This window comes from Lemur catta, chromosome 1, assembly GCF_020740605.2.
Source record: "Lemur catta isolate mLemCat1 chromosome 1, mLemCat1.pri, whole genome shotgun sequence".
Taxonomy (NCBI): domain Eukaryota; kingdom Metazoa; phylum Chordata; class Mammalia; order Primates; family Lemuridae; genus Lemur; species Lemur catta.
The window spans coordinates 72,125,458-72,138,528 of record NC_059128.1 but is presented as its reverse complement, the minus strand read 5'-3'; the positions used below and the strand labels follow the sequence as shown (position 1 = coordinate 72,138,528).

The 13,071-nt window shown below is 38.4% G+C and overlaps 1 protein-coding gene and 1 pseudogene across 4 annotated transcripts in view; one reads left to right on the top strand and one right to left on the bottom strand.

The window, feature by feature from the left end:
• The first annotated feature begins 2,118 nt into the window (after positions 1 to 2,118).
• On the top strand, positions 2,119 to 2,976 carry LOC123633045 (annotated as a pseudogene).
• A 4,575-nt stretch (positions 2,977 to 7,551) lies between these two features.
• Positions 7,552 to 13,071, bottom strand: part of CDIN1 (CDAN1 interacting nuclease 1) — a 214,028-nt gene continuing 208,508 nt past the window's right edge. For 3 of the 4 annotated variants that reach the window (XM_045527895.1, XM_045527919.1, XM_045527910.1), the window contains 2 exons: positions 9,294 to 9,459; positions 7,556 to 8,883 (listed from right to left, as the gene is read on the bottom strand). In XM_045527895.1, coding sequence (XP_045383851.1) covers positions 9,330 to 9,459 — 130 coding nt within the window. In that variant the 3' untranslated portion in view covers positions 7,556 to 8,883; positions 9,294 to 9,329. Of the gene's footprint in view, positions 8,884 to 9,293; positions 9,460 to 13,071 lie in introns of all 4 variants that reach the window. The other variant, XM_045527902.1, reaches the window with a different exon arrangement.

The window sequence follows — 13,071 nt, the reverse complement described above, 5'->3', positions numbered from 1 at the left end:
GTTTCAGCCACCAGGCTCTACTGGATACACTTCTAGAATATTATAGGCTAGTCATTCTTGGTGATGATCAGTAAGACATTCTTGAATTATTGTTGGTTTAAATGTTACCTTATCCTTACAGGAAGAGGAGAAGGTAAACATAATATCTGTGGATCTTTTTCCAGTGGAAGAGAAATCCAGTTAATATGTAAATTGGCCATATGGGTGGAAAATGTCTTTAATGTTTCCAAATTCATTCTTAGATTAAATGGCAATGTATAGAAACTGCCAACAAATGTTAAGGATTTTAGGATACGAAAGTGTAAATAAAATGATAACTATTTCTGCCAGAAACAAGCTGATTTCTACTACAGAGGTTAGGGCATCACAGGCCCAGTCAAAACAGGTTCGGAATGTTCCTTAAAAAATATACCATGACTCTTTACTTTGTAAACAGTAAACTTAAGCCATTGAAATTCCTTTGGGAATAAATTATTAGCCTATGGGGGAAAGGACAGTAGATGGGAGGTGAGGAGGTACACAGTCTGCCCTGCTTCTGATTAGATAGCTATGCGACCTGGGACGAGTCACCCATCTCTCCAGACTTCAATGTTCTCATCTGTAAACTGAGGCTCCAGGTGCCTTCCAATTCTCAAATTCTGAGTCTATAACTCAAACTCCTCTCACCTTTGTTAATGGCTCAATTTTATTTTCCACACACCTCCTAGGGTATTGTCAAGAAGCCAACTGAAAATGTAACTTGATTCTCACATGAGTGTCTTTGCTCATTCTACATCCCATCTGCTATTTTAACCTGCTTTGTCATTGGGAAACCCTTTCAAAGATAATGGAGAAACAAGTACGATGAGAAGAATTTGCCAATACTGGGTTTTACATTAATATGTGATGTGCTCATGTACACTTTGCCATCTTTTGTTGTTCTGCTTTTTGATTATCCTACTATGTTGGATTGCTATTTTTTCATTTATTTCAAAATTTCTTTTTTAAAAATTGGAACTCTGAAAACCAAGATGGATTCTTCTATTTCAATTAGCACAAAATATAATACTTTTACATTTTTACCTACTAATTTTCCACGTGCAATGATTGTCATTATTTTAGCTGCCAGAATTAGTGAACTGATACAATTAAAAGGTTTAAGCAAAATTATTTATGCCTTAATGGTAAGTATATTAACAAAACTGCATTACCAAGTAAAACATACCAATCTTCTCTGTCCTTGAAAATATTTTAACACTTCTTTTTGGGAGCATATTGTAAAACCAATATTATACACAATCACTGCTTCATAAAAATGCACTATACTAAGTAGAAAATTGATACCAGATGATACAAAGGCCATGAAAGAGAAAGAAGGCAGAGTCTGCAGCTGACCTTGAATCCCTAGTCTGGTTTGACTGGGAAAAAACAAACAAAAAACCAAAAACAAACCCCCAATATGAAGAAGTGTATAAGACCATCTAATGTAAGATAATCCCCAAATCTCACGATTCTTATGCAGAGCCAAAATATAAACCCAATGTTTTTCATCAATAACATCATTTAACTTGTAGCCATTTGCAGAGAATAATAATTACCTTCCAGTGTTTATCTTGAGTTTTTAAATCCTGTTTCTATTGACATATTTAGCTTATCTGAGCCATAGACAGACACTTCACTTGATGTTATAGAACCAGTTATTGCTTGTTTTATTACTTAGGCCGATGAACAGGTATGAATTGTTCCAAATGCTTAGAATTTATTTATACTTGCCCTGACCATGAATGCTCCGGAGCAGGAATGTAAAATAGGATGTGGCACCCATGTGATCAGTACCCATTCCAAAGAGCAGTGCCTATATTGATCACCACCTTATTTCCTGCTGAACTGAATCCTCAGAATCCTTCTCCATAGCAGTGAATGCAGCCATCACAAGCAAATAGAAAACTATTTGCTGCCCAAAGTTAAAATATCTTAGCAAAAGCTGCATAGATTTCCCTTTTCTTGTTGTGATGACCTTTTCTGAAATTTTCAAATCTTTTGTGTTCTTTTCATTTTGACAAGTGGTGACTTTTCTTCAAGCAGAGGAAACTTTTATTGCATTAAAAAAAAGATTCTCACTCTATCCCATTTTACAAGATGGCAGATGAAAAAGTTAAGAAGCTGGATAGTAAGGAGAAGAAACCTGAAGCCCAGAAGACTGATGCCAGTGGCAAGATGAAAAAGGGTAACCTCTAGGCTAAGAAGCCCAAGAAGGGAAGCCCCGCTGTGGCTAAAATCCTGTTCTCATCAGAGGGATTGGCAGATATTCCCAATGTGCTGTGTATTTTGGAGAGGCCATGTGCAAGAGGCAGTACTCAGCCACTAAATCCAGGATTAAAAAGAAAAAGGAGAAGGTTCTTGCCACTGTCTCAAAGCCATTTGATGGTGACAGGAATGGTGGTACTTGGCTGGTATGCTTCGCAAAATGTCTAGGTATTACCCTACTAAAGACGTGCCTTGAAAGCTGTTGAGACGCGGCAAAGACCCCTTTGGTCAGCATGTGAGTGAATTGCAAGCTAGCATCCCTCCCGGGACCATTCTGATCATCCCCAGTGGGCATCCACAGAGGCAAGGGGGTGGTTTCCCTGAAGCAGCCGACAGTGGCTTGCTACTTGTGACTGTACCTCTGATCCTCAATTGAGTGCCTCTGCGAGGAATTCACCGGAAATTTGTCATCACTACCTCTGCAAAAATTGGTATGAGCAATATGAAGATCCCAAACATCTCACTGATGCTTACTTCAAGAAGCAGCTGTGGAAGCCCAGATAGCAGGAAGGTGAGATCTTCCACACAAAGGAAGAGAAATACGAGATTACAGAGCAGCACAAGGTCGATCAGAAAGCTGTGGGCTTGCAAATTTGATCAAAAATCCAAGCTATTCCTCAGCTGCAGGGATACCTGCAATCTGTGTTTGCCTTGATGAGTGGAGCTTATCTCCACAAGTTGGTGGTCTAAATTTTTTTTTACCAAGAATCTAATTAAATAACTGATACATTAAAGAAAAAATCCCCACAGCACCTCAAATGCTTCTACATACACATTAGGGACTCAATAAATATTTGTACCTTACATATCTTTAATGCTAGAAATAAAAGACAGAAATATTACGTGGAGTTAAAGAGGACCCCGTCTCAGTGATAGTCTGTACTGGGGGTTAGTTCTCTCCAGATACTCACGGAAGGAATCACACACCAAAGGGCCCCAACAAATTAAGCCCTGGGAAATTGGCAGAGCAAAGAAGAAATGTGGAAGTTCCAGTTCCTTTTGTGTTAGAAGTTTCCAAAATATGAGGAAATATGCCAAATGCTTTTGGCTTTCAAATAATAATATACTCTGAATTAATGACTAACAAGGAAACACCCACCGAGCAGTTCATGGACAGTATCTCTCCAAAGGTCAGAGCCTGCTGGCAAATGACCAAAGAACCCTCCTCTCTTGAGCCAGCCAGCCACTGCTACCGCCAGGAAGCCCTCTGCCATCGACTCAGCGTTATAAAGTGAGCAATTAAAAGTATCATTTGTAGCTAATGTAATAACCCCACTGAATATCCCAAAACTTGTCTGTAGACACATTTGATTTGGGGCCCTGATATGATTTGAAAGGAAATTGTTTTTTAAATAGAAACGTAAAAATAAAGATAAGCCCTTTCTTTGAAAAAAAAAAAGAAAGATAAGATTTTTAATATTCTCATTTAGCAATATGGGGTAAACAATAATGTACTAAGGCAAACTTTAAGTCAAATGCAACAAAATTACATAAATAAATTTCCCTTAAAGCTAAATGTGCATCCTAAAATATTCTTGTTGATGAATTTGCTTTATTTCAGATTTTGAGGGGTTTCTAAAGTAATTCTTTAACATCAACACATATGATGCTTTTCTCTGACTCCAGTAAATACACTTATTTTTTAGCTAAGGAAAATGAGAAACAGTTAAAAGTTTCCAATTATTTGCTTAATGCAAGTGAGGACATATTTTTAATACATTTAACAGTAATTCATTTGTTCATTCAACATTTATTGAACACCTGCTCTGTGCCAGGAACTTTGTTAGGCATTGGAGGATAGAAAGTGAATGAAATAAGTGTAGTTTGTACTCTCATGGAGCTTATAAATCTAGTTGGAAATCTTGCATTAAACAAGTACAGAAACATATAAGTCAACAATTGAGATAAATAAGAAGCTATCAAATGAAGGGTGCTTGCAACTTTCAGTTTACTTAAAAGACTATGGTTTCTTGCTGAGAAGAGGTGGTTTTATCTAAATTTTGATTTGCCCTATAAAAGAACTTCTATTAAAATTTTAAAATAAAGGCTACTACAGACTCACTAAATTTTTATTTCTGAACTTCTTTTGTGTTGAATGTAAAAAATGACAAAAGGGTTTTCTTTTCTTTTCTTTTTTTTTTTTTTTAAGAGAAAAAGTGCTAATTATTCTAGAAATACCTTTAACCAAAGCAGTTTCCAGGGGAATTAATGACCACTTTAGGTTAATGGTCATTGGCTTCATGTTTGGCCCTCAATTAAACTCTGAACTTCAACTGTTATTACTTAATTGACTTGGTTATATTTCATGTCAGCATTTCAAAATGACCTTCCTTTTAAAAACTAAAAATTACTGTCACATAGCACCATGGGTCTTCAGTTGAGCCTGACATTGTTGCCGCAGTCCACACTATCCTTATGTACGGCTGAGCCTAGGATTTGCTTAGCTTATCACTAGGGTACTTCCCATCATCCTTGCCTACGAAAGCAGACAGCTCAGGATAAATCCCAGCGATGAGAGAAAAGGGATGAGAAATTAAATATATCTGTTGCCATGATGATTACTGAAATGCCAAATAAATCCACTGAGATCCACTTTATTCTAAGTGCAGGGAGTTAGACAGTCTTAAAACTAATACCTTGAGTATCACAACTAAATACTATCAAGGTATGTTATGCTTATTTTATAATGTTACTATGTGTATCTTTTGTTTACCAGTGACTGCAAATGTTTAGTTGTTCCAGTTAACTAGACGAAAACTTAAATCTCCTTTGCTTATACATGAAACAACAATAAGAACAAGTTGGATGTATTTAACAGAAAACTTAAATCTCCTTTGCTTATACATGAAACAACAATAAGAACAAGTTGGATGTATTTAACCAATGAGTTGGATTTTGTACAAAGTGGGTATGATACCCAGCTTGAAATCTGCTATACTAACTGAAACAAATTAAGGCATCAAATGAGCATTTCCCTTCTCCTTGTACTGTGGAAAAGTTTTAAAGGTCCTTTTGAAGTACTTTGATCAAGCTTTGAAATCATTTTAGTGGATTACTATTGTATGAAAACTGTAATTTATAGTGCTTGACCTAAGCAGCTCTTTGTCTCACAGCCATATTCAAAACAATAGCAGGAAAGTGAGAAACACAAGGGGAACCCAAGCTGTTCTGGTTATTATTTAATTCATAATTCCATCTCCTTATTTAATCTTTGGAATCCAGGCGTGTTCTTAATAAAACAGGTTCAGACCATGTTTACTACGTATAGTAAGGTTAGTTTTGAGTAAAAAGAATAGATGATCCAAACTTTGTCACAGGTGACCCTTCCTTAACCTAAGAGACACTTGACGCAGACAGGTTCAGATAGGAGCTTCCTATAAATGGAGACATTGCCCGCAAACTCCTATTGTTCGCCTTTTAGTTTCCTTTCTAGTTAAGCTTGCTTTTTTCCTTAACCCCAATCAAGAATGTGCCCACTGGGAGATTTTTCTCCTTCCATCTTGTCACAAAATAGTTACACTTTGAAACAACTTGCTCCCATCAGATCACACGGAAAATGGCAAGCTCCCCCAAGATGAACGAGCTAGGGTTGATTCTCTAACTAAATCATACAGACATTTTACTATTTTAATTCATAATTTTAATCAGCCGAACACCACCACCCAGGTTGAAAGTAGCAATAAAACTTATATTTTTGGGGGATGCCTTTTGCCTAAACATTTGCTGAGGGCATAAACTTCATACCGTATGTAACCCTGTAAAATGTTATCATCTTAGTTAAAAGTTTTATGATCCTTCAGGTGCTACATACGCACTTGAATATTTTGGCATGTGGAGGATGTGGAGGTCATGCCTTACCCCAAAGAGATTAGCCCAATTGCTCCCCACTCCCCACCAGAGATATGCATCAGGACTTAGATAGAATACACTTTGGTCGTGGGATCATTTTCTAGGGAAAAAGAGCCAAAGAGTAGTGACAAAATGCAGAATACATGTGCATGTGGAAAGAAACTGGCAAAGGCTAGTGAAGTGGAAGATGACTGAAAAATGCGAAGGGAAGGGAAGAAACATAGGGAAGCAGTAAAGATTTCATTCAATCAAAACACTAGGTCTTTAGATGGCAGCAGGTTAAAAAGAGCAGACATCTAAGGTATCTGGGTTCCAAAGAGAAAAGGAACCAATGGGTGTAGCGGGAGAGGCAAGTGAATTAACCATTCACTTTGGCATTAATTAGTGTGGCCCACCAGGGACCATTTAGTAGATTACCTCATCAGAGCTCTAAGCAATCCCCTGGTGGCTTGAATGAGTTCATGCACCCCCCAAAGACCAACAATTTATCATCTTATCCAGGGTGGAATCAAACCTTGCAGATAATGAGCAGGTACACACACCTATGGTTAAAAGAAAATTATTTCCCCTGGAGGTCCAGCTTTCTACTTTAGACCCCCAAGCCTTTTCTTTTATATGGGATTTTAGGAGTGTTTTGAAGAGTTGACATACACCTCACTAGAAGGCAAAAAAAAAAAAAGGATTCTTACTTGTTTATGATTTTTTTGGGGGACTACATAGATCGGGGGGTGGGAAGAAGTCTATGCAGTCACCTTAAATATCAGTACTGCATAAGCTTTGCTTTGAGCTGAGCCCTCTCCAGGTTTCAAATGGGTCCCTTATGTGTTTGTGAGGGCAGATGCTTGGCAAGTCTATATATGTCACAGAGAACATCATTTAGTTTTACGTTTTCCACCCACTCCTGCTTTGTGGCTTGGCATAATTCATTAGCACGGTGTGCAGAATGCTGCATAAAACAAGATTTGGCTTTAACGTTAACGCTATAATGACGACAGCAATAAAAATAAGTTGTCACCCCATGCCTACTTTCCGGGGCTGATATAAACATTGTCTAAACTAAAAAACCAAACAAGCAAACAACACATAGAGACGGAACACAGACAAGTATTTTTAACAGAAAAGAAAAAAATCAAGGAGGCTTTAAGCTTTTAATTTGGGAACATTACTCCGTTTTCCCTCACATCCCTCCAAAAGTAGTACATCATATAATAATCTGTTAGTTTTGTGTGTGAAAAACTTACTTTTGACTAACTCATAGTATGTACACTTTACTGCTGGGTTCATTCTCACTTTTAAGAGCCAAATTTTCAAGGCTCCTTCATTGGAGGTGGTGGCTTTGCTGGGGAACACGAGTACCTTCTCACAACACATTATGTCAGGGCGCCAGGTAGATGAATAAATACAACACGCAAGCACTTTTTTTATTTTTTAATTTATTTGTGCACGCTCATCATAAATTTGTTTAATGTAAAACAAACAAATCTTTGACAAGGGTTTAACAGGATTTTCAACATCTGTGCAGATAAATGTAATTTATTCCTAAAGAAGAAAAAGCAGTTTAGAGCAGGCCATGAAACCTGCTTTTAACAACATTTTTGTTTAAAGTGTGTGTGTATCAAGGCAGTATAGTAATGGTTTCAAATCATTCTATGTCACTCACAAAACCTGTCTGATGAATTTTATACTGAAATAGAAGTTTGCCTGATACATCTTCACCATTTCATCTTCTTCCACTCTCTTTTGATTTAAGGCAGCCCGCTACAGCGTTAAAATCCACAGGTTTGGACCTGACATGTATCCTTTGAAAGGCAAAACAGCAGGCAGATTTTTGCAAACCTCCTTAGGTGCAAAATGAACAAAGTACAAAGGATATATTTAGTTTTTTTAAAAAACCAAGCAATGTATATAACCTAAGGTTGTTTGCAGAAGTTACATTGTTATTAATATTTCCACAATAACCTATTCAATCTTATAAAAGTTACTATATTTTGTTAGCATAGAAGCACATATTTTACTAAATACAATTTGGGTACAGATTAACTTCTCAAAAGATAGGTTTATTATTAATTTATTGATGTTTTGCTTTAGACTAAAATCTGGTTTATAGTATATAAAAGTGAATAAATTAAAGTGAACAAATACAAAATCTCCTTTATTTTGCTTATTTAAAAATTGCCCTAGGTTTATTTCTGGTACACTTAGTTCATTCAAAGCTGAACATTTCTAATGCCTAAATTACTTGAGTGTTAGTTATATAGTTATGGTGATGTAAAAACGCATATACAAAGCAGGGTACGAAATGTGTTTTTAAAAAATTTTACTCATAAAAGTACTAGTGGCTCACATACATCCCAACAACTAGCCACGTTTAAAGAGCAACTCTTCTCAGTGGGGCACTAAGCTTCAGTGCTCTCCTCTCGGACCCCAGTCCATGAGTGTGGTTTCTAGATACAAAGTAACTAATGCTTTTAAATGAGATTAAGTGTAAAATGTTTGGTGTTCAAATAAGCATTAAACAAAGAGGAAATTCTCATCAGGTATATTTTTGCAGCTTGGCCTAATGTCACAGAACTCAGGAAGCCGTAGAGACTGGACAAAATAAGCACACAGCACAGCTGCCATCTAGGTCTCCCGGAGCCCTGCAGGTAGGCGCAAAATGTTCGTTTCAAGCTTCTTGCCTTCAGCTTTTCCAGGTTTATGCTAGATTATTCCATGACGGTAATGCAACACTGGGTATCTGTGAGTGCACTTGAAGAGAAAGGGAGAGGGAGAGACAATGAATAGAGACTTTGAAAAAGAAAAAAAAAAAATAAGAGGGTGATTCGGTAACTGGGAGGAGAATTGAAAAATCACACCTTTCAGTCTTCACATTTTTTCTTTTGTTCAGCATACAAAGAGAAACCATCCGGAAGAAAGAAAGATTATGACTATCTATAAACTAACTGTTTGACAGAGACAGAAATGCTGATAATGAGTGGGTTGTGTCTGTAGTTCTTGGCTGTTCACATCAGCAAGGGATGAAGGAAAACAGAAACTCTTGATATGTTTGTCTAAAGAGGTAGTGGTGTGACCATGGGCAGCAAGAGTTCAGCTGAAGTTCAGGGCAGATGTTGCCAGGAGTTTACACTGCAGGAAAGTAAAATTGCTTCCGGATTCACCTTTTCCTCCCAGCTCCTCTTCCAGGATCTTCGGGGTCAAGCTATGCTATGGCATAAGGTGACAATGTCCGTGGGGAAACTGGCTTTGAGCAGGATGCCCCTCTCCCGGTTGCAGTCCAGCTCCTGGATAAATCCGTACCAATAGATGACTAAGCCTGGCCCAAATCTGCAAAAACACCAGAAAATAACATACACACATTGTATCAATATAGCTCCAGAAAAAAGTCATCTTGGAGGCACCGATAAGATGATTCAATGACCGGACTGCACAAAGCTTCTGTTTTGGTTGCTATCAGTATGACTGAAAATAGCTGAACTTAACAGCAAAGAGCTCATTTAACACATACTACCACCTCGGACAGATCTGTTACCTTTCTTTCCAGGAAGCGGAAGTATTTCAGATACTGGAACTCCCATCTTACCTTTCAGTGAGGTGCTAGGAACATGGGCTGATCTAACTACCTAGCTGAGGGTGGGCAAAATCAACGGAGAAACAGTGATGACCTGGGGAACACCTGGCTTGGGATTTTAGTCTCCTAATGTTTAGTGCTATTTAAAAAAAATTAAATTTGTCTACTTTCAGCTAAAGAAAAGAAAAGAACTCCTGAAAAGTAATTTAAGAAAATGTAACAGCTTAAGGTCCAAGAGGCTATAATGGCTACAATGTCCTATGCCTGCACCCACAGGGCTGGAAGTACCTCCTGTCCTCCATATGACACACTGGGATCCCTCAGAGACCTTCTCCCTGACCCTTTACTCTCTGCGTTACACCCTACGTGTGTGCGGGCACTGCATGGAGTCTGGTCATTGGTTCTTATGGAAATGTGGAATAAGGTCATGTAGGCTTGTGACAAAGTATAGACAGCTGCAGGCTTAAAACCTCAATATTTCTAAGTTGTGCCTCCAGATTATTTCCAATTTTGTTAGCAGTGACTGATACCCGCCAGGCAGACTCAGGAAGTGGCCCTATAGACTGCTTCACCCATCAGGAAGTTGAGACCTTTAGGCTGGGTTCATAAAGATGCAATCACTATCAATCACTGTGCACAGAGAGATGTTTTGCACATCAGTTTCACGTTTTTCCTACCGAGAACATTTAATTAAAGGGCAGCACTAGTTTTGGTGTAGTGTTGCAGGAATTTTACAGTGAAATCATAAATTATGAATGCTGGGTTAGTAAAAGGATGTCTAAAAACAGAACTGCTTTCTGTATTCTAACATTACAGCAGGCTGTACCACGCTAGGCCAAAAAGCTTTTTCCTTCTATGATTTATTACATGCTGTAGTGTACTTGCCAAAACTAACAGTACAGGATGGGCTGCGAGATACTGTATGCACAGGAACAAGTTCAATTGGATGTCATGGCCTGTTTTATTTGGGGATTCACATCAGGAGGGTAGCCAAGTTGTATCCAAGATTAATTAAAACTTTTTGAGTCCCCTCCGTGCAGGGACAGAACCATGAGATGGAAACCCAGCCTTTGAACTTGTTGTAGAGATGATGCAGAACATGAGGGAAGCCTTGGAGCATGAGGCCCAGCGAGGTTTACCTGAAGTCAGATGCTCTCTTCGTCCTCAGCATCGCCAAGGAAGAGTTTCCTTTAAGGTCAAAGAATTAGGCTACCTGTGCATGGGGTGTGGGGGCCCCATGCTCAAAAGCATACAAGGCTCACACGTGGCCAAGGAGTTGCTTCCGTTTAACCAAGGGTTTCTTCGTAACTTTCAATCACAAACGATTGTCTCTAACTGGAACATAAACCATTTGATACCTTTATTTTACAAAGAGCTCTGTAATTAATACCAACTGATCTTAGATTTGTCAAAACAAATCTGGCAAGAGCAGGAGGATCTGCGATTCCGCGGACCGTGTCTGAGAAGCCTCGAACCTTCTCATCAGCGAAGCACCCCTGAGTCACAGCCTCGACAGACCTAGCACATTCCTCCTTTCTATTAGACAGCTGTTCTGGAGACCAGGATGTTCTTTAGAAAGGCACTAATATTTTCACAAAGGGAGGAAAAAACTGTGATCTAACGAGTCATGGAGACGAACAAAAGAATATATGGGGGTCATAAAAAACAAGCCCAGTATTTTAAAGATTTAATAAAACAAAAACACATATCAACAGCACTGAGAGAGCGAGAGCAGCCTGCACTTTCCCTGAACAGCTAAATCATAAGCCAAAGGACACGAAGCATGACAGCTCTTTACAAAAATGGCATTTTCTAGGCAGAAAAGCCCAGACTGGGGAACACCTCAGTGCTCAAGAAAATGGACTTGTTTCAGTTGTGAGGCAACACATGAAACCTGCAACTCAAAAAGGTTTTGCAAGATTGTGAAGCTGAACATTTCATGTAGTGGTTCACAACCGGGATTCCCTAACGGCAGTAACATGAATCTATGGACATTTTTAGTAGGATTCATTAATAAGGTTCTACCATCTGTCTAAGTCTTTATAATTCTTACGGAATTATATTAAGTTAGGTAATTATATTAAGTTAGCTCAAAATCTGATTGAAGATATGTGCCTAATTAATTAAAAACAGGGAAATACAACTTCCCTTTGTAAATAGAGATTGGAGAGAGGGTTTCAAATTATGTGATCTTTGGGTGACAAAAACAACAGGGACTTGAGAGGGTGACAAGTTTGGAACTTTAATGGCAGAACAACATCTGGCCTTGTTCCCAGCACCACTTTAGTGCATTTCTGAACTTTCTCCAATAGCTCAGGACCCAGAGATTATCAGATACTGGCAAGATAACCTTTCAGCAACTTACCTGTTTATGAGGAGGCTGGCCACGTTAAGCAACTTTATGTAATTAAATCCTTGGTATCTGAACTAACAGAAGGGAAATCTTTGGCTGCTAATTTGAAAAACCAGGCAATCAAAAGTGGTAGCATTTCCTGCTGAAAAAGTATAAGACCGTAGAACATTTTTATGTAGGTCAAATGCACGCTTGTGGGTTGAGCAATTTCACCTTTTTGATGCCTAGTCTCCTTAACTGTGGCAGCACTGGACAAGAATGAGATCACTAGGAAGGCAAATATAACCTTTGTAACCAATAAAAATCAAAGAGATTCTGTTAACAGCATTTAAAAGAAAACAGAGTCCCTGGGTCTGAGGGAATGTGCAAAGCACAGAGTTGGTCTGCTACTAGGATTGCAGCCCTCCCTACCAGCCCGGAGATGCTCAGTAATGGGATGCACACAGACATCTGAATTGATTCTGTAAACACTTTTCAAGGCTGACTATAATTTTATGGTTGCTATACTCATGGTCAAGTAATAAGATCAAAGACCCCCAACAGATTTTAAAGACTCCTGGGGAGCAAAGACTAGAGTATGAGTGACTTCTGAATAAGTAATTTTGCTTGCAAATAAAATACCACCAAATTAGTAAAAACAACAAATACCTCTTGAAAGAATGGGAGGTGAAAGTCAAGAGCCATGATAGACTTTGAAGGCATGACAGAGGAAGTTCTTCATGAATAATGACAACCTTACAAATATGTTCAAAATGTGTTTCTTCTGGTTTCCTTACATTTTGGGGTATTGAGAGAAATTAAATAGGACACTGTGGAACCAAAGCTGGGTATCTTTTCGTGCATACTTGTCTCCTATGGATTACCCCTCTGTTTCACCATTTGTCTTTTTGTTGAATTGGGACTCTGTTAAGAGGAAAGACTGTGTTTTCTTTACATTCATGTCCTCCATGCCTGGTGCCTGGCACATGGCAGATCCCCTCAAGGACAAGTTGGAGAATGCAGGTTAGTAATTATA